The sequence below is a fragment of the Callospermophilus lateralis genome, chromosome 5 (genome assembly GCF_048772815.1).
Source record: "Callospermophilus lateralis isolate mCalLat2 chromosome 5, mCalLat2.hap1, whole genome shotgun sequence".
Classification (NCBI taxonomy): domain Eukaryota; kingdom Metazoa; phylum Chordata; class Mammalia; order Rodentia; family Sciuridae; genus Callospermophilus; species Callospermophilus lateralis.
In genome coordinates, this window is record NC_135309.1 from 109621458 (window position 1) to 109646356 (window position 24899).

At 37.3% G+C, this 24899-nt stretch overlaps 1 protein-coding gene across 1 annotated transcript in view; it reads right to left on the reverse strand.

Moving 5' to 3' along the window:
• The window catches only part of Ankrd31 (ankyrin repeat domain 31), a 196902-nt gene that overhangs the window by 22778 nt on the left and 149225 nt on the right, over window positions 1-24899 (reverse strand). Inside the window, 2 exon segments of the mRNA XM_076857689.2 lie at window positions 10450-11446; window positions 14425-14521. Of these exon segments, the coding sequence (XP_076713804.2) occupies window positions 10450-11446; window positions 14425-14521 (1094 nt within the window).

The window sequence follows — 24899 nt, forward strand, 5'->3', positions numbered from 1 at the left end:
GCAGTAAATTAGGGATAGACAGGAACTTAGTCTGATAAAGGGCATCTATGAAAAACCTACAGCTCATGCTTAATGGTGAAAGACTAAATTTTTCTCCCTAAGTAGTCTTATGTTGCGGAGTGAGAAAATACAAGTCTGCTTTCACCACTTTATTTCCACTCTCTGCTGGAGGTTTTTAGCCAGTGCAGTAGAACAACAAAAAGAAATAAAGGCATTCAAAATTCTAAAAAGAACTAAAACTATCTTTATCCATAGACAATATGATCATTTATATAGAAAACCCAATTAAATTTCTAAAAATTTACTAGAACTAGTAATTTTAACAAGGTTGCAGGATAATATATCAGTATGTAAAAATCAGTTCTACATATTAGCAATAAATCACCAGAAATTGAAATTTTGAAACTATATCACTTATAATATCAACAAAAATATAGTGAAAAACCTATACAATGCTACACTGCTGAGAAAAATAATAAAGACCTTAATAGATGGAAATACATACCATATTCATGGGCTGAAAAATTCAATATTATTGTGATTCCATTTCCTCCCTAATTAACCTATACATTTTATGAAGAACCAATAAAAATAACAGCAGCCTTTTGGGGGGTAGAAATCTACAAACTCATCCTAAAATTCATATATCATTACAATGGACCTAGAATATCGAAACACTTTTTAAAAAGAACAAAACTGGAATACTAACACAACCAGATTTCAAGATTTATTTATGGCTACAATAATCAAGATAGTTTAGTAGTGATGGAAAGATAGGCAAATAAATCAATGAAACAGAAATAGGGAGACCAAAAATAGACATACATACGAACAACTGATTTTTGACAAAGATATATAGGGCAATTCAATAGAAAGGGTATCTTTTCAACATGTTGGTAGAACAACTGGATATACAAATGCAAAAATATGAATGAGGGAGAGATTTGTCCGCACGGAGGGTCACACTGCTTATTCAGCAAAGCGCCCCTCGGCCAGAGTCTGCGGCGCTCGCTGGGAAACGAGGACGAGATAACAACGCAAAGATACAGCGCTACGGATTCTGCAGGCTCCTGCCAGCTGTGCAAATACTGTACTCAGAGCTGAATTCTGGGCTTGAGACGGGAAGGAAGCCATCCAATTCGGTTCTCCACATCGGTCAGACCACAGAGGAAGCCAGCGGCCACCATCTTGGAGAGCTGACGTCATCATCTCTGTTTTTGACTGATCGCAGCTCTTTCAGCTATAGAACAGCAGGGAAAACTTAAGGGCCCCTCCCAGCTCTCCTGTGAGTGCAATAGCCAGACCGAGGGAATCAGGAGTGGCGCGGGAGTCGCGGCGACGCGGGACTCCCAGCTACCGCTCCCTCCAGTGCTGACAACTGAGGTCTCTTGCACCAGATACCGGGGGCGTGGCTACCAGAAGGTAAGCAAATTCGCTGGGGGTTCTCAGCCCCAAGCTCTACAAACTTAGGGTCTGAGGGAGGCAAACACGGAGAGTGTGCCCAGGCGCTAATGAAAACAGGGCTCCCAGGAGCAACAGACCTGGCGTGTAACCAGTATTGTGGTGAGCGTCACAGGTGAGCAGGGCCTGGCTCGAGGAAACACAAGAGAAGGCCCTAGACATTCAGGATTGGAGACCAGCCCAGTCTGGGAGGAAGAGCTGCTGCACAGTGACTGGTTCCCACCTATTGAGAGGAGAAGCTTGACCCAGTGGGCACAGCTCCACCTACTGGAAGAGAAGTAAATCGAACTCTATGACTGCATTTATTATTACTATTATTATTATTATTGTTGTTATTTTTTTTTAATTTGGGTTTTTTCTTTTTTTTTCTCTTTTCTTTCATTTTCATTTTCTTTTTTGTGGTTGCTGTTCTTTAATTTTTTTATGTTTCTAATTTTTTTTAACCTTTTTAAATTTTTATTGTTATTATTTTTTTTAAATTTTAACTTTCATTTTTTATTATCATTATTATCTTTTAAAAAAATTTCTTTCTTCCCCTATTTTCTATTTTTTTTGTCTTTTCATCTCTTTACAATTTTCTTATTCCCCCTTTCTTGAGTTCTACTTGCCTACCCCCATTCTCTTTAGTGACCTCTTCCCTTCCCTTCTAATATCTTTCCTCCCAAGCATCAAATAAATTTATAAGAGTCAACAGTAACTCAGCAATCAAACAGAACAAGAAGTAATATGAGCAGCATAAAAAAGCAAGGAAGAAAGGGAGTACAAACAATGAAGGACAGCCTAAATATTCAGGAGGACCTAGAGTCACCAGAAAAATGGTCATATAAAGAATTCAAGGAACACCTTAGACAGATGGAATGGAACCTTAAAGAGGATACGAGACAGCAAATTCAAACAGTGAAAGAACACATTGAAAATGAATTACATAAACAGATAAAAGAAGAAGTAAAGCATCTTTATCAGGAGATAGAGATTATTAAAAAAAATCAAACAATAATTCTAGAAATGAAGGAAACGATAAACCAAATTAGAAACTCAATTGAGAGTATTACTAACAGAGTGGAGCAAGTAGAAGCCAGAACGTCAGATAATGAAGACAAAATATATCATCTTGAAAAGAGTCTAGCCAAGTCAGAAAGGCTGGTAGAAAATCACGGGAAAAACATCCAAGAGATATGGGATAACATTAAAAAACCAAACATACGAGTCATCGGGATAGAGGAAGGTACAGAGAATCGAACCAAGGGAATGAATAACCTTCTGAATGAAATAATAACAGAAAACTTTCCAGAAATAAAAAAGGAAATGGATATACAAATTGTAGATGCATACAGAACACCGAGCACACAAAATCACAGTAGACCAATGCCAAGACACATTGTTATGAAGATAGCCAATATACAGAACAAAGAGAAAATATTAAAAGCTACAAGAGAAAGGAGGCAGATTACATTCAGGGGTAAACCAATAAGGTTAACAACGGATTTTCATCACAGACGCTGAAAGCGAGAAGATCCTGGAATAACATATTTCAAACACTGAAAGACAATGGATGCCAACCAAGAATTCTGTATCCAGCAAAATTAAGCTTCAGGTACGATAACAAAATAAAAATCTTTCATGATAAACAAAAGCTAAAAGAATTTGCAGCCAGAAAACCAGCATTGCAAAGCATCTTGAGCAAAACACTACACGAGGAAGAAATGAAAAACAACAACCAAAACCATCAGTAAAAAGAGCCTCGGTAACGACAGAGGACAGCGGGGAAAGCTAATCATGGAGAAACAATCTAAATTTTAAAAAAAAGATAAATAATTAAACATGGCTGGCAGTACAAACCATATATCAATAGTAACTCTAAACATTAATGGCTTAAACTCACCAATAAAGCGACATAGGCTGGTAACATGGATTAAAAAAACAAATCCAACAATATGTTGCCTCCAGGAGACACATCTGATTGGAAAAGACATACACAGGCTGAAGGTGAAAGGGTGGGAAAAAATATACCACGCACACGGTCCTCGGAAGCAAGCAGGGGTGGCCATCCTCATATCGAATAAAATCAACTTCAAGACTAAGTTAATCAAAAGGGATAAGGAAGGACATTATATACTGTTAAAAGGAACCATTCACCAACAAGACATAACAATTATCAATATTTATGCACCAAATAATGGTGCTGCAACATTCATAAAACAAATTCTCCTCAAGTTCAAGACCACAACACAATAATTATGGGTGACTTCAACACACCTCTCTCACCATTGGACAAATCCTCCAAACAAAAGTTGAATAAAGAGACTATAGAGCTCAATATCACAATCAATGACCTAGACTTAACTGACATATATAGAATATATCAACCATCATCAAGTGGATATACTTTTTTCTCAGCAGCACATGGATCCTTCTCAAAAATAGACCATATATTATGCCATAGGGCAACACTCAGTAAATATAAAGGGGTGGAGATAATACCATGTATTTTATCTGATCATAATGGAATGAAACTGGAAATGAATGATAAAAGAAGGAAGGAAAAATCCTACATCACATGGAAAATGAACAATATGTTACTGAATGATCAATGGGTCACAGAAGACATAAAGGAGGAAATCAAAAAATTCTTAGAGATAAATGAAAATACAGATACAACATATAGGAATCTATGGGACACAATGAAAGCAGTTTTAAGAGGGAAATTCATCGCCTGGAGGTCATTCCTCAAAAAAAGGAAAAACCAACAAATAAATGAGCTCACACTTCATCTCAAAGCCCTAGAAAAGGAAGAGCAAAACAACAGCAAATGTAGCAGAAGGCAAGAAATAATTAAAATCAGAGCAGAAATCAACAAAATTGAAACAAAAGAAACTATTGAAAAAATTGACAAAACTAAAAGTTGGTTCTTCGAAAAAATAAATAAGATCGACAGACCCTTAGCCATGCTAACGAAGAGAAGAAGAGAGAGAACTCAAATTACTAACATACGGGATGAAAAAGGCAATATCACAACAGATGCTACAGAAATACAGAAGACAATTAGAAATTATTTTGAAAACCTATATTCCAATAAAATAGAAGAGAGTGAAGGCATCGATAAATTTCTTAAATCCTATGATTTGCCCAGACTGAGTCAGGAGGATACACACAATTTGAACAGACCAATATCAATGAACGAGATTGAAGAAGCAATCAAAAGACTACCAACCAAGAAAAGCCCAGGACCGGATGGGTATACAGCGGAGTTTTACAAAACCTTTAAAGAAGAATTAATACCAATACTTTTCAAGTTATTTCAGGAAATAGAAAAAGAGGGAGCTTTGCCAAATTCATTCTATGAGGCCAACATCACCCTGATTCCAAAACCAGACAAAGACACCTCAAAGAAAGAAAACTACAGACCAATATCTCTGATGAACCTAGATGCAAAAATCCTCAATAAAATTCTGGCGAATCGGATACAAAGGCACATCAAAAAAATTGTGCACCATGATCAAGTAGGATTCATCCATGGGATGCAAGGCTGGTTCAATATACGGAAATCAATAAATGTTATTCACCATATAAATAGACTTAAAGATAAGAACCATATGATCATCTCGATAGACGCAGAAAAAGCATTCGACAAAGTACAGCATCCCTTTATGTTCAAAACATTAGAAAAACTAGGGATAATGGGAACTTTCCTCGACATTGTAAAAGCTATCTATGCTAAGCCTCAGGCTAGCATCATTCTGAATGGAGAAAAATTGAAGGCATTCCCTCTAAAATCTGGAACAAGACAGGGATGCCCTCTATCACCACTTCTATTCAATATAGTTCTCGAAACACTGGCCAGAGCAATTAGACCGAAAGAAATTAAAGGCATAAAAATAGGAAAAGAAGAACTTAAATTATCACTGTTTGCGGATGACATGATTCTATACCTAGAAGACCCAAAAGGGTCTCCAAAAAAACTACTAGAACTAATAAATGAATTCAGCAAAGTGGCAGTATATAAAATCAACACGCATAAATCAAAGGCATTTCTGTATATCAGCGACAAAACTTCTGAATCGGAAATGAGGAAAAATACTCCATTCACAATATCCTCAAAAAAAATAAAATACTTGGGAATCAACCTAACAAAAGAGGTGAAAGACTTATACAATGAAAACTACAGAATCCTAAAGAGAGAAATAGAAGAAGATCTTAGAATATGGAAAAATATACCCTGTTCATGGATAGGTAGAACTAACATCATCAAAATATCGATATTACCAAAAGTTCTCTATAGGTTCAATGCAATGCCAATCAAAATCCCAACGGCATTTCTTGTAGAAATATAGAAAGCAATCATGAAATTCATATGGAAAAATAAAAGACTCAGAATAGCAAAAGCAATTCTAAGCAGGAAGTGTGAATCAGGCGGTATAGCAATACCAGATTTCAAACTATATTACAGAGCAATTGTAACAAAAACGGCATGGTACTGGTACCAAAACAGGCGGGTGGACCAATGGTACAGAATAGAGGACACAGAGACTAATCCACAAAGCTACAACTATCTTATATTTGATAAAGGAGCTAAAAGCATGCAATGGAGGAAGGATAGCATCTTCAACAAATGATGTTGGGAAAACTGGAAATCCATATGCAACAAAATGAAACTGAATCCCTTTCTCTCACCATGCACAAAAGTTAACTCAAAGTGGATCAAGGAATTAGATATCAAATCAGAGACTCTGCGTCTGATAGAAGAAAAAGTTGGCTCCGATCTACATATTGTGGGGTCGGGCTCCAAATTCCTTAATAGGACACCCATAGCACAAGAGTTAATAACAAGAATCAACAAATGGGACTTACTCAAACTGAAAAGTTTTTTCTCAGCAAGAGAAACAATAAGAGAGGTCATCATGGGAACAAATTTTTACTCCTCACACTTCAGATAGAGCTCTAATATCCAGAGTATACAAAGAACTCAAAAAATTAGACAATAATATAACAAATAACCCAATCAATAAATGGGCCAAGGACCTGAACAGACACTTCTCAGAGGAGGACATACAATCAATCAACAAGTACATGAAAAAATGCTCCCCATCTTTAGCAGTCAGAGAAATGCAAATCAAAACCACCCTAAGATACCATCTCACTCCAGTAAGATTGGCAGCCATTAGGAAGTCAAACAACAACAAGTGCTGGTGAGGATGTGGGGAAAAGGGTACTCTGGTACATTGCTGGTGGGACTGCAAATTGGTGCTGCCAATTTGGAAAGCAGTATGGAGATTCCTGGGAAAGCTGGGAATGGAACCACCATTTGACCCAGCCATTGCCCTTCTCGGTCTATTCCCTGAAGACCTTAAAAGAGCATACTACAGAGATACTGCCACAACGATGTTCATAGCAGCACAATTCACAATTGCTAGACTGTGGAACCAACCCAGATGCCCTTCAATAGATGAATGAATAAAAAAAATGTGGCATTTATACACCATGGAGTATTACGCAGCACTAAAAAATGACAAAATCATGGAATTTGCAGGGAAATGGATGGCATTAGAGCAGATTATGCTTAGTGAAGCTAGCCAGTCCCTAAAAAACAAATACCAAATGTCTTCTTTGATATAATGAGAGCAACTAAGAACAGAGCAGGGAGGAAGTGCAGGAAGAAAAGATTAACATTAATCAGAGACATGAGGTGGGAGGGAAAGGGAGAGAAAAGGGAAATTGCATGGAAATGGAGGGAGACCCTCAATGTTATACAAAATTACATATAAGAAGTTGTGAGGGGAAGGGGAAAATAAACAAGGAGGGAAATGAATTACAGTAGATGGGGTAGAGAGAGAAGATGGGAGGGGAAGGGAGGGGAGGGAGGATAGTAGAAGATAGGAAAGGTAGCAGAATACAACAGTTACTAATAGGGCATTATGTAAAAATGTGGATGTGTAACCGATGTGATTCTGCAATCTGTATTTGGGGTAAAAATAGGAGTTCATAATCCACTTGAATCTAATATATGTAATATGAGATGTCAAGAGCTTTGTAATATTTTGAACAACCAATTAAAAAAAAAAAAGAAAAAAAAGATTGAACTAAATGTATTACTGTTAGGTTAACCTTTTTGCTCCTATGTAGAAAAATATGAACACTGGTCATTTAATAATTATTTTCTGCCATGGTATAAAAAATTTTAATTTAAAAGTTTCACATATTAAATTTGATGGGAATGATTTGGTGACATTCACAGGGCAAAACCAGTATGTTATTTCCTTTGGAAATGTTTCCATTTCCAAAGTCAATTTGAAAGTTTTTTATTCCCCCCAAAGAATCCCCAATTCACTTACCTATCATTTTTCAAATCTTAGATCCCCTGCTTTAAGCAAACACTAATTGACTCTCTACATCTACATATTTTTCTATTCTAGTCATTTCATATAAGTGGAATAATACAATATTTGGTCCATTGTGGCTCACTTTTTTCAATAAGAGTAATTAATGTTTTCAAGGTTCATCTATGTTAAAGCATGTACCATTATTTCATTCTTTACATTGCCAAACGATATTCCATTGTATGGATATACCACTGCTATTTATTCTTTTGTTGATTGATAGACATTTGATTTCTTTCCACTTTTTTTCTTTTATGAATAAAGATGTTATAAATATCCAAAAAAAATATGAATGAGGATCCAACATTGTACTACATACAAAAATTAATTAAAAATAGATTATAATCCTAAATGTACAACTAAAAACTAAAAACTCTAGAAGAAAATAGAACTTTGTCACTAGGGAAGACAAATAATTCCTAAATAGGATATGAAAAACATAATCTATGAAAGAATAAATTAAGAATTTAGCCTGCACCAAAATTAAAGGCTTCTGGGCTGGGGCTATAGTTCAGTGGCAGAGCACTTGCCTTGCATGTATGAGGTATTGTATTTAATCCTCAGCACCAAATAAAAATAAACAAATAAAATAAAGGCATGCTGTCCACTTAAAATTACAAAAAAATTTAAAGGCTTCTATTTTTAAAAAATAATGTTAAGAGAATGAAAAGACAAGCCACAATATAGTAAAAATAGTTGGGATGGTACATGTTTGATAAAGATTATATCTATATGTACTTTGTGTGAGTGTGTGTGTGTGTGTGTGTGTATCACAAAACATGATAGGAAAATAAGCAACCAAAAAAAAAAGGGCAACAGATTTGGACACTTCATCAAATAATAAATATGGATGGCAAATACCATGTGAAAAGATATTCAATATCAATCATAATTATAGGCATGCAAATTAAAACCACAATGATAAACCATTATACAGATGTGCAGGTTATATCACAATACACACATCTACACTCCGATAGCAAGCCTAAAATTAAGTCTGATTATACTACATTGAGGAACTAGAACTGTCATTCACAACCAATGGAGATGTAAAATTTTACAAACAACTTTGACAATTTTTTAAGTTCAATGTATGATTATCATATGACCCAGTAACTCCATTCCTAGGTATTTACCCAAGAAAATTAAAGTCTGTGTCATACCAAAACTGGTACACCAAGATTCATAATAGCTTTATAGCCAACAAATAGAAACAACCTAACTGTCTATCATAGGCATACTGATAAACAAACTGATATACACATATAATGCGCTACTATCAAACAATGAAAAAGGAATGAACAACTTATTCATGCTATAACAAGGATAAATTTAAATGATTACATTCAGAAGAAGAAGTCAGACAAAAATCAATATATAAAGTATATTTGCACTTACACACAATTCTTGGAATTGTAAATGAATGTGTAAGAGAAGAAAAGAGACCAGTAATTATCAGGGGATCAGCAAAGGGAAGGGAAGGGGATAAAGGTAGGGTACAAGAAGGCTAGAAGAAACTTTTGAGATTAATGGATATTTCATTATCTTGTGATCATTGTTTCACAGGTACATACAAATGCCTACCAAATTGTATATTTCAATTATGTGTAAGTATATTGTATACCAACTATATGTCAATAAAGCTGTTAAGGAAAGAAAAATAGCTGAAATATGAAAATCTCTAGCAAAATTTTATTATCGCTGATTTAAGAAGGTATCACAACTGTCAAAATATGAGTAAATAAAAAACTAATATAGAATAACTAATCTGCTAACTTTTGAGCTGCATTGGCTAATTAAGGTAGACACCACTTAACAACAAATTGGTTGCTAGGCAAAGAAATTGGATTACTGAGGGATCTGAGATCAAGCCACTAATTCAGTCATAAACTACAATATGAGATTTAAAATTTAAATATTTTTACTTAAATTTACAAATAAAACTTATTAACTATGGAAAGCTTTATTATCCAGAAATGAGCAGAGCTGGAAACAAAGGTCATTCAGATTAAATTTTAATTAGTCTGGACTGAATTGTCAGATTGGCCCATAAGCAAAGAAGCATTCAAGGACTCTGTGATCTTTGTTAATCTAAATTCTTCTTTTAAAAAGTGCACGTAGAGAAAGAGGAGAGGAAACCCTTTTTACAGACATATCCAACAAAACTTTTTTCTCCTCCTTTTTTATGTATATGTAATATTGTTTTAATTTAGTCAGATTTACCCACACTCCAAGCCACTTCTGGGTTCTAAACTGAGCTTCTTTGGAAGATGAATTTATACATATCCTTTTAGGGCATGCTTTAGCAGTATAGTGGTAGTTATTGAAATTATATGGAACTAATGACAGTTTCAATTTATTATTTTTATGCTAATTCTTAAATCCTTCCTGTTGCAATATAATAAACTAGTTCTGGTTTGAAGATCCAAAGGTGCTTGTGATTGTAATATATTAAGGCAATTCCAGCAGCATGATATCACTTACTAAGAATACAAAGATTGTATCTCTCCATTCAGGAAGCCCAGTCAAACTCCAGTTCCCTACATACCTATGTGACAACAACATTTACTTATTATAAAATTTATGTGATTTTAGAGAAAAAAATATAGAATACCTGTGTTTTAAATTCCAGAATGTTATTTCCTGGATTCATTCTTCCTAATAATATCAAATCTTTTATCTGCATACATTTCTTTTTAGGAGTTGTGCTGTAGTTTAAAGGCTTTTTAATAGTATGTTGATGGCCAGATCCAGAGGAAGAAGAGACCTGACTGTTATTTATATGTGGAACAGCAGAAGCTGTTTTTTCAAGATATTGTTTTGTCTGATGCACAGTATCAGTGCCCAAGACAGCAACAGCTTGGTGTGCCCAGGATTCTGATGTCCCCCCAGGTGGTTGCTGGGAAGCTGTTTTTCTGTTTCCTCTTTTTGGATCATACTGGGAAAGGTCCTGGTCCCAAATAACAGCTGATGGATGGGCATCCTTTTGGGAAAGTATACTTGTATGTTTGGAACCATTTAATGTGCCAGTTATGGCAAAAGGACTATAGAATTCACAGTCTTTGGCTGTAGTTTCTGTATGATCATTATCTTTTTGTAAATATTCTGCATGAGCAATGAAAGCATCAGGTTGGGATGACAATTTATTATCACTGCTATCTGGGTATCGAGATTTGAATAACCCATCCAAGGTACAATCATTATCATTTTGTTTAGAATTCATCTCAATTCCAGAAAATTCTTCCCTTCTTACTGCCTCTGAATCTAGACAAAGATTAGTATTATGGCTGTCATGGCATGTTTCCAGAGACAATGGTGTTTCTTGAATGCTTCTACAAGCAATATTGATATGAGAAAGTGAACCTGAGTGAGGCTGCACTGAATTTTCCAGACTGGTAAGCTCTTTGTTGTCCTTTTCACTGAAGATATGTGAGCTGGATGGCAACTTCCTTAAACTAGGATCAGACAATGATGTGACATTTTTATAATTTTGAATTTTCAGACTTATTTTTTTCTGTTTCTTTGCCACAACTAAAAGGCTCTTCTGTCTTGTGGCCAGGTTGGCCAGCTGTTCTCTCAGGGCTCCATGCTTAAATGACTCTATGGATACCCTATAGGAAGAAACAGACACAGGACACAAACACACAGAGTAGAAAACTTTGTTTTATCATTCATTTTAGATGTTAAAGATTCTCTGTCTTGATTTTAATCAGCTTGAAGTACTCGAAAGTCTACCTTTACAATGTATTGCCATTGAGAGGAAATTCCTTTATTTCAGGTGTTATGGTTTTGACATGAGGTGTCCCCCAAAAGCTGTGTGTGAGACAATGGAAGAATTTTCAGAGGTAAAATGATTGGGTTATTAGGTGCACTAAACTGCTGATGTGGATTAACTGGGAAGTAACTGTAGGAAGGTAGGGAGTAGGTCACTGGGAGCATGTCTTTGGAGTATATATTTTGTCCCTGGTTAAGCAGAGTCTCTGCTCTTTGCTTTCTATTGCCATGTTCTGAGATACTTTACTCTGCCATACCCGGCCACCATGATGTTCTGCCTTACCTCAGGCCCAGAGCTATGGAGTTGGCCATCTGTGTACTGATACCTCTGAAACCATGAGCCAAAATAAACTTTTCCTCCTCTAATTGTCTTTTTCAGGGCTTTTGGTCACAGCAAAAAACAAAAACAAACAAAAAAATGACTAAAACAGTGAGTTTTACTTTTTAAAGAATGTGATAATGAAGTTGTTAGATTTATATCCATATTATTATTTATCAGCCGTGAATCAACTCTAAAAGATAATAACACTTATATTGTCTATCTAGATATCTACTTGTTTTTGATTGGAAAGTAGTAGTTGGTGGCTAAAGAGAACCACCATTTTTTAAGTTTGGGGTTTGCTTACTGTTTTGAGTAGAAAGGTGTATTAGGAAGTAAAATTTGATAGTAAGTTCCACTCAGGTTCCTTTAGCTATAGAGAAACAAGATTGTTTTGTGAATAATCACACCTCAACTAGACCTGAGAAATATTAATTTATCAAGTAATGACTGTAATTGTACTTTGAATCTATCTCGAGACACTTTCAAGTCCAGAGTGACTATCTAGATGACCATCATCCTGTGCACCTTCCCCAAACCAAATCTCTCAGAATCTTGAGACTAAAGAAGAGGAAATGGCTCATTATAGCTCTTGGTATTTTGGCTAAGTCTACCTATCCCCCACTGAGCTTCAGGAAATTACGCTCTTCATTTCCAGTGGTTCTAAAACATTTTGGCCTCAGGATCTATTTGTACTTTAAAAAATTTTGGCGGAACCCAAAGGGCTTTTGTTTGTATGAATTATACCTATCGATATTTACTGTTTTAGAAATTAAAACTGATAAAAATGTAAAACACAAGAATATATGCCCCCACACTCCATTACCATCAGGTTACCTCTGGAAAGTTCCACTGTACACTCACAAAAGAAAACAATTAATATCTTAGTATTATTATAAAAAATAGTTTTTACTTCACTGAAATGATTTCAGGTACCTACCACACCATGCTTTAGAAATGCTGTTTTAATGAAAAGCAATTATAAGATATCTTGCCTTTCTTATCAAAGTATAGAGTTGTCGATACTGAATATCCAGCAAACATTTAAAAGTTGTCATATGTTAAGTGGAAAAAGCAGCAAGAAGAAATCAGTTTAGCAAATAACAGTAGCAAAAAAATGCAAAAAGTTAGCTAAAGGAGAAATAAAAATACTAATACCACATCATGTGAAATAAGGAATTCAGACAGCAAAATCTCTTTGATTACTCAGACCAAGATTTGAAATTTTATAGCACTCTTAATAAGGATTTACACACCTGAAACTCTAGTTATCAGGAAGTTTCCAAAATTCTAGATGGTCACTAGAATGTTCACAAAATTCTAAGTGTTCACACTGTTCACCATAGGATAATTAAAGAGAATTAAAGCTAGATTCTAAAGTTCCCTAGAACATATCCCACAGTCATTTACCCATCAATGAAAGCTCACTTGCTTGCTACTGCCAGGGAAACATGTCAGGAAGCAAGAAGGAACTTATTGGAGAAAAAGGCAAAATAAAGACAGAAGATAGTAGATTTAGAATTAAAAAATTTCAAACTGATTTTTAAATAAGTCCAGAGAAACCTGAATATGTAATAGATGTCAAATGGAATTAAGTAGCTAAGTCTCGTTAAAAACTAATAAAAATATCCAAATAATAAAAAGATACAGAATATTTTAATTTTCTCAAAAAAGAATAAGAGGTATATAATCAACATTTTCAGGATAAAGAACCCTGAAAGATTAGAAGTACAGACACATACACATACACATGTACACACAATCCTAAGATTAATCAACTGCACTAAAAGAAACAATATTTACTGTAAAAGAAAAAAAAATTAATGTAGAAAATTTAGGTGTGCTAAGAATCTGTAGAATTCATGATCAGAAAGGCTTTTACAAGATTCTTCACTGTAGACAACTTTTTAAGATACTAAAATGTTCTTTTCTGAACATTTCAAGTAAGGAGTTAAAAATACATATATTTCTAGAAAGTATCATTCTCTACAGAGATAAGAGATTAGACAATATCATGAAGTCATTTATTGGTTCCAAGCAATGTTTGTATTCTTTAGAAATTCTAGGCCTATTTATGTTAGTCAGCTTTCCATTACTTTAACAAACACCTGAGATAACAAATTTGTAAAAAGAAAGGTTTATTTTGGCTCATGGTTAAAGAGGTTTCAGTCCATGGTTGGTTGGCCTCAAGATGCTCTGGGACTATGGTGAGGCAGCATGCAGCACATCATGGTGGAGTGAGTGGCTCAGCAAAGTTGTTTATTTCATGGCCAGAACACAGAGAGAGGAAGCAGAAGGGGCCCTGCTATTCCCCTTTAGGGCTTGCACCAATGACGGGAAGGCATCCCCCCAGACCCACCTCCAATTAGTGCCCATCTGGGAACTAAGCCTTTACCAAGCACCTCTAGAGGACATTGCAGATCCAAACTACAGTACTTCTATAGCTAAAAACAGATACATTCTAGAAACTATACAGCACATATATTTTTCACTCACCTGTATTTTTTAGCCAGATCATCCCTTTCTGCTTTCTGTTTGGCAAGTACGTTATCCATAATCTCTTTTATCTCTAACATCTTTTCAATATATTGTTCTAGAAACATGGTAATAAAATATAAAGTCAGTTAATTGAAGACAGCAAATAGTCACACCAAACTGGTCCCAGTGTTAATTTTTTAAAGTCATTATTCCCTACCCACTTACAAATATTAATGGCCTAAATCAATATTAATATCTAAATCAAGGCTTATTTAATAATGTCATTCTAAAGAAATTCCCTGAGGTATAGGTAAGAATATTGTGCCAAGAACAAGCAGGCCAGTCTAAATTCTAATTCTGCTATCCCACTGAGAACCTAAGATTAGGCATGAAATAGTCATGTGACCTCTATAGTCAGCTTTTCTCTTTCTCTTCCTCCCTTCATCCTTTCAATTAAATTTCTTTATATAAAAAGTTACCAGGCATATTTTTCAAATGTTTGGATTTGACAAAGTTTATATCTGCACACTACTTTTCAGAAGCACTTCAGTTTCACAAAACAAGGTATTCTCAACAACTTTAGAGCAGGCCATGCATGGTGAAAACATGACTAGAGACACGGAGTCTACAGAGGTAAGGACTATTTGACATCAAGATATTATTACTTCTAGAATATCAAAGGATGTGCTTTCTTAAGTTAAAAAATAATGTCAGCTTATCTTTCAGATCAAGATGGGAAGCAATTTTGTATCTATTCTGTGTTAAAGAGACTACCATATATTCACAATCAGCCTGAAACAATATATTAAATTTAATGAAAGATCATAGTTCCTTTTTTCCCCTTTATATTCTTCAAGCACTTTATTTTTCTTCAATCAAAATTTCAAGGATTATTTTGCTAATTCAATTTCAAGTTTGCTTAATGATCTTTGACATATGGTATGTTGATCAGGACACTGATAAAAGGAAATTTTCTTATCTGTATTCTTAGGGCCTTGCTTTGGTTGCTGGTCTCAGAAAGCTCACAGGGATGATAAAGAAAGTGAATGTGCTGTGAGGAGAATAAAAGGTATCAAAGGAAAAACATCCATCATAGCATTATTTGTAATAGTCAAGACTGACAACAACTTCAAAGTGGAGAAAAATTATTCAGTAAATAAATATGAAAATAATTATTAGTAAACAATTGCACTGACACGTAGGAAACCATGTAGCCATTTAGATGAGATTTATGAAGAGTTTAATAAGCTAGGAAGATTCTTTTTAATATTAAGTAAAAAAATGAGAAAATTATGTCTGCAATATGGTCATAGCTATGTTAAAGAAAAAGTAGGAAAAAACAGCAAAATATAACGGTCTTTGGGTGTTAAGACTGAGTGATTTTTCTTTCTACTTCTCTATTTTACATTTTTCTATTTATTTTAAAAATTTATTCATAAAATAGTACATATTTATGAAATAATGTTATGTTTTGATACATGTATACATTGTATAAAGTTCAAGCCAGGGCAAAGCTACCTATCTTCTTAAATATTTCTTTATGGTAAAAACATTCAAAATTCTTTCTATTTTTTAAAAATTTTTATTTACAGATGGTCAACTTTCTTATCTACAAATGAACTCAGCAAATGAAGGTAAGAATTTTGTCTGTTAAAATTGTTTGCTTTGGGGTTTGTGGGGTATAGCTTAGTGGTGTAATGCTTGCTTAGCATTCTCAAGGCCCTGCATTCCATTACTTAGTATCACCAACAAACAAAACAATACCCCCCAACCCTAGTAAAAAAAAAACGAAACTTTTTAAAATATAAAAGGAACGCAGTAGGGCTGAGCCTGTAGCTCAGTGGCAGAGTGCTTGCCTAGCATATGTGAAGCACTGGGTTTAATCCTTAGTACCACATTAAAAGAAAAATAAAAGGCATGCTGTCCTACAACTGCAAAAGAAAAAGAAATTAAAAAAAAGAATGTGCTAATATTGTAAAAAGTTTTTTAAAAACAATATAATGTTTACAAAAATGAACAGTTAAAGTCCTTATTCTTACTCCCCTGGTTCTTTTATTTTTTTTTAAATTTTTTTTTAATTGTTGGTTGTTCAAAACTTTACATAGTTCTTGATATATCATATTTCACACTTTGATTCAAGTGGGTTTATGAACTCCCATTTTTACCCCGTATACAGATTGCAGAATCACATCAGTTACACTTCCATTGATTTATACATTGTCATACTAGTGTCTCTTGTATTCTGCTGCCTTTCCTATCCTTTACTATCCCCCCTCCCCTCCCCTCCCCTCCCCTCTTCTCTCTCTACCACCGCTACTGCAGCTCATATCTCCCCCTTGTATTATTTTTCCCTTTCCCCTCACTTCCTCTTGTATGTAATTTTGTATAACCCTGAGGGTCTCCTTCCATTTCCATGCAATTTCCCTTCTCCCTCCCTTTCCCTCCGACCCCTCATCCCTGTTTAATGTTAATCTACTTCTCATGCTCTTCGTCCCTACTCTGTTCTTAGTTACTCTCCTTATATCAAAGAAGACATTTGGCATTTGTTTTTTAGGGATTGGCTAGCTTCACTTAGCATAATCTGCTCTAATGCCATCCATTTCCCTCCAAATTCTATGATTTTGTCATTTTTTAATGCAGAGTAATACTCCATTGTGTATAAATGCCACATTTTTTTTATCCATTCGTCTATTGAAGGGCATCTAGGTTGGTTCCACAGTCTTGCTATTGTGAATTGTGCTGCTATGAACATCGATGTATCAGTGTCCCTGTAGCATGCTCTTTTTAGGTCTTTAGGGAATAGACCGAGAAGGGGAATAGCTGGGTCAAATGGTGGTTCCATTCCCAGCTTACCCAGGAATCTCCATACTGCTTTCCAGATTGGCTGCACCAATTTGCAGTCCCACCAACAATGAACAAGTGTATCCTTTTCCCCACATCCTCGCCAGCACTTGTTGTTGTTTGACTTCCTAATGGCTGCCAATCTTACTGGAGTGAGATGGTATCTTAGGGTGGTTTTGATTTGCATTTCTCTGACTGCTAGGGATGGTGAGCATTTTTTCATATACTTGTTGATTGATTGTATGTCCTCCTCTGAGAAGTGTCTGTTCAGGTCTTTGGCCCATTTGTTGATTGGGTTATTTGTTATCTTGTTGTCTAATTTTTTGAGTTCTTTGTATACTCTGGATATTAGGGCTCTATCTGAAGTGTGAGGAGTAAAGATTTGTTCCCATGACGTAGGCTCCCTATTTACCTCTCTTATTGTTTCTTTTGCTGAGAAAAAACTTTTTAGTTTGAGTAAGTCCCATTTGTTGATTCTATTTATTAACTCTTGTGCTATGGGTGTCCTATTGAGGAATTTGGAGCCAACCCCACAGTATGTAGATCGTAGCCAGCTTTTTCTTCTATCAGACGCCGTGTCTCTGATTTGATATCAAGCTCCTTGATCCATTTTGAGTTAACTTTTGTGCATGGCGAGAGAAAGGGATTCAGTTTCATTTTGTTGCATATGGATTTCCAGTTTTCCCAACACCATTTGTTGAAGATGCTATCCTTCCTCCGTTGCATGCTTTTAGCCCCTTTATCAAATATAAGATAGTTGTAGTTTTGTGGATTGGTTTCTGTGTCCTCTATTCTGTACCATTGGTCCACCTGCCTGTTTTGGTACCAGTACCATGCTGTTTTTGTTACTATTGCTCTGTAGTATAGTTTGAAGTCTGGTATCGCTATACCGCCTGATTCACCCTTCCTGCTTAGCATTGTTTTTGCTATTCTGGGTCTTTTGTTTTTCCATATGAATTTCATGATTGCTTTCTCTATTTCTACAAGAAATGCCATTGGGATTTTGATTGGCTTCGCATTGAACCTATAGAGAACTTTTGGTAATATCGCCATTTTGATGATGTTAGTTCTGCCTATCCATGAACAGGGTATATTTTTCCATATTCTAAGATCTTCTTCTATTTCTCTCTTTAGGGTTCTGTAGTTTTCATTGTATAAGTCTTTCACCTCTTTTGTTAGGTTGATTCCTAAGTATTTTATTTTTTGGGGGGATATTGTGAATGGAGTGGTTGTCCTCATTTCCATTTCAGAGGATTTGTCGCTGATATACAGGAATGCCTTTGATTTATACGTGTTGATTTTATATCCTGCCACTTTGCTGAATTCATTTATTAGCTCTAATAGTTTCTTTGTAGACCCTTTTGGGTCTGCTAGGTATAGAATCATGTCATCTGCAAATAGTGATAATTTAAGTTCTTCTTTTCCTATTTTTATGCCTTTAATTTCTTTCGTCTGTCTAATTGCTCTGGCCAGTGTTTCGAGAACTATGTTGAACAGAAGTGGTGAGAGAGGGCATCCCTGTCTTGTTCCAGATTTTAGAGGGAATGCCTTCAATTTTTCTCCATTCAGAATGATGCTAGCCTGAGGCTTAGCATAGATTGCTTTTACAATGTTGAGGTAAGTTCCTGTTATCCCTAGCTTTTCTAGCGTTTTGAACATAAAGGGATGCTGTACTTTGTCGAATGCTTTTTCCGCATCTATTGAGATGATCATATGGTTCTTATTTTTAAGCCTATTGATGTGGTGAATAACATTTATTGATTTCCGTATATTGAACCAGCCTTGCATGCCAGGGATGAATCCTACTTGATCATGGCGCACAATTTTTTTGATATGTTTTTGAATCCGATTCGCCAGAATTTTATTGAGGATTTTTGCATCTAGGTTCATTAGAGATATTGGTCTGTAGTTTTCTTTCTTTGAAGTGTCTTTGACTGGTTTAGGAATCAGGGTGATGTTGGCCTCGTAGAATGAATTTGGAAGTTCTCCCTCTTTTTTTTATTTCCTGAAATAGCTTGAAAAGTATTGGTATTAGTTCCTCTTTAAAGATTTTGTAAAACTCTGCTATATACCCATCCGGTCCTGGGCTTTTCTTAGTTGGTAGTCTTTTGATGGTTTCTTCTATTTCCTCAATTGATATTGGTCTGTTTAGGTTGTCAATATCCTCCTGACTCAATCTGGGCAGGTCATATGACTTAAGAAATTTATCGATGCCTTCACTATCTTCTATTTTATTGGAGTATAAGGATTCAAAATAGTTTCTGATTATCTTCTGTATTTCTGAAGTGTCTGTTGTGATATTGCCTTTTTCATCCCGTATGCTAGTAATTTGATTTCTCTCTCTTCTTCTCTTCGTTAGCATGGCTAAGGGTCTGTCGATTTTATTTATTTTTTCAAAGAACCAACTTTTAGTTTTGTCAATCTTTTTCAATTGTCTCTTTTGTTTCAATTTCATTAATTTCAGCTCTGATTTTAATTATTTCTTGCCTTCTACTTCTTTTGTTGTTGTTTTGCTCTTCTTTTTCTAGGATTTTGAGATGAAGTATGAGATCATTTATTTGTTGGTTTTTTCTTTTTTTAAGGAATGAACTCCAAGCAATGAATTTTCCTCTTAGAACTGCTTTCAATGTGTCCCATAGATTCCGATATGTTGTGTGTGTGTTTTCATTTATCTCTAAGAATTTTTTAATTTCCTCCTTGATGTCTTCTATAACCCATTGATCATTCAGTAACCTATTGTTCATTCTCCAAGTGATGCATGATTTTTCCTTACTTCTTTTATCGTTGATTTTCAGTTTCATTCCATTATGATCAGATAAGATGCATGGTATTATCTCTACTCCTTTATATTGTCTAAGAGTTGCCCTGTGACATAATATATGATCTATTTTTGAGAAGGATCCATGTGCTACTGAGAAAAAAGTGTAACTGCTTGATCTTGGGTGGTATATTCTATATATATCAATTAAGTCTAGGTTATTAATTGTGTTATTGAGTTCTATAGTTTCCTTATTCAACTTTTGTTTGGAAGATCTGTCCAGTGGTGAGAGAGGTGTGTTGAAGTCTCCCATGATTATTGTATGGTGGTCTATTAGACTCTTAAACTTGAGAAGAGTTTGCTTGATGAACATAGCTGCACCATTGTTTGGGGCATATATATTTATGATTGTTATGTCTTGTTGGTGTATGGTTCCCTTGAGCAGTATGTAGTGTCCCTCTTTATCCCTTTTGATTAACTTTGGCTTGAAATCTATTTTATTTGATATGAGTATGGACACTCCTGCTTGTTTCCGAAGTCCATATGAGTGATATGATTTTTCCCAACCTTTCACCTTCAGTCTATGTATGTCTTTTCCTATCAAATGCGTTTCCTGTAGGCAGCATATTGTTGGGTCTTGTTTTGTGATCCATTCTACTAGCCTGTGTCTCTTAATTGGTGAGTTTAAGCCTTTAACATTTAGGGTTATTATTGAGATATGGGTTGTTCTTCCAGCCATATTTGTTTATTTATGTTACTAAACATGGTTTGTTTTCCTTTTTGATTATTTTCCCCCCTTTACTGTCCTACCTCCCACTGTTGGTTTTCATTGTTATTTTCCATTTCCTCTTCCTGTAATGTTTTGCCGAGGATGTTTTGAAGACATGGTTTTCTAGCTGCAAATTCTTTTAACTTTTGTTTATCGTGGAAGGTTTTAATTTCATCTTCCATCCTGAAGCTTAATTTGGCTGGATACACAATTCTTGGTTGGAACCCATTTTCTTTCAGTGATTGATATATGTTATTCCCGGATCTTCTAGCTTTCAGAGTCTGTGTTGAAAGATCAGCTGTTATCCTGATTGGTTTACCCCTAAATGTAATCTCCTTCCTTTCTCTTGTAGCTTTTAAAATTCTCTCCTTATTCTGTATGTTGGGCATCTTCATTATAATGTGTCTAGGTGTGGATCTCTTATGATTTTGCACATTCGGCGTCCTGTAGGCTTCTAGGATTTGGGATTCTGTCTCATTCTTCAAGTCTGGGAAGTTTTCTCGTATTATTTCATTGAATAGATTGCTTATTCCTTTAGTTTGGACCTCTATACCTTCCTGTATTCCAATGACTCTTAAGTTTGGTCTCTTTATATTATCCCATATTTCTTGGATGTTCTGCTCATGATTTCTTAACAGTCTTGCTGAGCTGTCTATGTTCTTTTCAAGTTGAAATACTTTGTCTTCATTGTCTGATGTTCTATCTTCTAAGTGTTCTACTCTGCTGGTAGTATTCTCAATTGAGTTTTTAAGTTGGTTTATTGCTTCCTGCATTTCTAGGATTTCTGTTTGTTTGTTTTTTATTACCTCTATCTCCCTGTATAGTTGATCTTTTGCTTCTTGGATTTGTTTATGTAATACATTGTCGAAGTGGTCGAAGTGATCTTTCATTGTCTGATTTTGCTGTCTAATGTCTTCCTTGAGACTCCAGATCATCTGCAGCATGTATATCCTGAATTCCTTATCTGACATTCCATCTGTTGCAGCTATTACCTCTTCTAAAGTTGAGTTGAACTGCATTGCTTGTGGTCCTTTCTTTCCTTGTCTTTTCATATTGCTCATGTTTCTTTCTACTTGGTGAAACTGTTGTGTTTTTGAAATTTTCCCCCTATATATTTATATTGCTCTCGTATAGTTGAAAATTCTCCCTTGCAGGGGCGGGCGGCGGCTCTGCTCCTCCTCCAATTGGGGTGATCTGTTTACCACGCTGGCGGGCCGCTGGGACTGTTCTGCCGGTCGCAGGTCTGCCTACCTTGGAGGCGCGGACAGCGGTTCTGCTCTGCCCTTCCTCCAATTGGTGTGATGTGTCTACCACGCCCGCGAACCCCTGGGCCTGTTCTGCCGGTCGGTCGCAGGTCTGCCTACCCTGTAGGCGCGGTCGGCGGCTCTGCTCTGCCCCTACTCCAATTGGTGTGACGTGTCTACCACTCCCGCGAACCCCTAGGCCTGTTCTGCCAGTCCGTCGCAGGTCTGCCTACCTTGCAGGCGCGGGCGGCGGCTCTGCTCTGCCCCTACTCCAATTGGGATGTTGTGACTACCACGCCGGTAGGTCGCTGGGCCTGTTCTGGGCGTGGGCTGTGGCTCTGCTCTGCCCCTGCTCCAAATGGGGTGAGGTGACTGCCACGCCGGCAGGCCGCTGGGCCTGTTCCAGGCTCGAGAGGCGGCTCTGCTCTGCCCCTCCCCCAATTGGTGTGACGTGTCTACCACACCAGCAGGCCCTGGGCCTGTTCCGCCAGTCGGTCACAGGCCTGCCTACCTTGCAGGCGCGGGTGACGGATCTGCTCTGCCCCTACTCCAATTGGGGTGTCGTGACTACCACGCCGGCAGGTCGCTGGACCTGTTCCGTGCGCAGGCGGTGGCTCTGCTCTGTCCCTACTCCAATTGGGGTGACGTGACTACCACTCTGTCGGGCCGCTGGGCCTGTTCCAGCCGCGGGCGAAGGCTCTGCTCTGTCCCTACTCCAATTGGGGTGACGTGTCTACCACACCAGCAGGCCGCTGGGCCTGATCCGCCGGTTGGTCGCAGGTCTGCCTACCTTGCAGGCGCGGGTGGCGGCTCTGCTCTGCCCCTACTCCAATTGGGGTGACGTGACTACCACCCCAGCGGGTCGTTGGGCCTGTTCCGGATGCGGGCAGCGTCTCTGCTCTGCCCCTATTCCAAATGGTGTGATGTGTCTACCACATTGGCAGACCACTGGGCCTGTTCCACCGGTCGGTCGCAGGTCTGTCTACCTTGCAGGATCGGGCTGCGGCTCTGTTCTGCCCCTACTCCAAATGGGGTGACATGACTGCCACGCCGGCGGGTCGCTGGGCCTGTTCTGGGTGCGGGTGGTGGCTCTGTTCGGCCCTCACTCCAGTTGGGGTGACGTGATACCACGCCGGCGGGTCGTTGGGCCTGTTCCGAGCGCAGACGGCGGCTCTGCTCCGCCCCTCTGGTCTCCACAGTATTCAGCAGGACCCGGGCCGAGAAGCAGTTTCCGCGGGTTCTTTATCCCTGGGCCAGAGCAATTCCGGGAGCCAGAATTCGGACTCTCCGGGCTTGGTGCGTGCTCTGACAGGAGCAGGCTCCAAGTAGCAGTTTTTGCGGGTTCTATAGCCCTGGGCCAGAGCAGCTCCGGGAGCCGGAACTCGGCCGCTCCGGGCTCGGTGTGTGTTCCGATAGGAGCAGGCTCCAAGAAGCAGTTTCCGCGGGTTATTTAGCACTAAGTCTGAGCAATTTGTCTGCGAGACGCACACAAATGTCATCCTGAAATTACCTGTTCTATAGCTGAAAGAGCTGCGATCAGTAGAAAACAAGGATGGTGATGTCAGCTCTCCAAGATGGTGGCCGCTGGCTTCCTCTGTGGTCTGACCGGTGTGGAGAACCGAACTGGACCATTTCCTTTCCCCTTCTCAAACCCAGAATTCAGCTCCGAGCACAGCAAATGCACAGCTGGCAGGAGTCTGCAGAATCAGCAGCGCTGCATCTCTGCGCCGCTAGCTCGTCGTTTCCCAGCACGCGCCGCAGACTCTAGCTGTGGGGCGATTTGCTGAATAAGCAGCGTGACCCTCTGTGAAGACAGATCGCTCGCGTTTGAGCCCCCGAATCTGATCCTCGTGCGATGAAAATCCTTCCACTAGGTTTTGGAGCACCCCAATTTTGCTGGAAATTCCTAACAAGATAGCTTTTAGCCGTTCTAACTCGTCATTTTCCCTCACAGTGACACAGTACACGGAGTTGATGCACTCCCTTTGCCGCCATCTTCCAAAACCTGCTTCTCTTTTATTTTACTCCGAAAAGGAAATTGCTATTAATACTTTGAGGTGTGTATCAGAAATTGGTTTTATATTATTTATTTTTAAAAATTATTTATGCTATAATATATACATTATAAATTCTTGAAAATTAAAATCATTCTATTTCGTTTCTGCAGTATTTAGAGAGTAAAATGTAACATACAAGGTTACTTATAAATCTTACAAATTTACTATTAATTATTTACATATAAATGTGGATTATGTCCAACCCTAGATTCCTAAGTAGGAAATAAAAGGCTTAAATGAAGCTGGGTGTGGTGGCCCACACCTGTAATCCCAGGGGCTTAGGAGGCTGAGACAGGAGGATCACGAGTTCAAAGCCAGCCTCAGCAACAGTGAGGTGCTGAGCAACTCAGTGAGACCCTGTCTCTAAATAAAATACAAAATAGGGCTGAGGATGTGGCTCAGTGGTTGAGTGCCCCTGAGTTCAATCCCCAGTATTAAAAAAAAAATGGCTTAAATGAATTCTTTTTATTTCTTTTAAGCCACGCACTATTCATTTCATTTTTGGCTTTGTTTCTTAAGGATTTTGTTCAATATTTTCGAACAAAGACACATTTTACCAAATTATATGGGGTTCACAACTGGAATATGTTCCAGAATTTCCCTTTGCAAATCAAATAATGTGATTATGTAGGCTGGGATTGTGGCTCAGAGGTAGAGCACTTGCCTAGCATGTGTAAGGCAGGTTCGATTCTTAGCACCACATATAAATAAATGAATAAAGTAAAGGTCCATCAACATTTAAAAAAATAAAATAAATTATGTGTTTGGGGGACTTTCAATATGAAGAAAACCAAGAATGTTTTGTTGGGCTGTGTTGAACATTA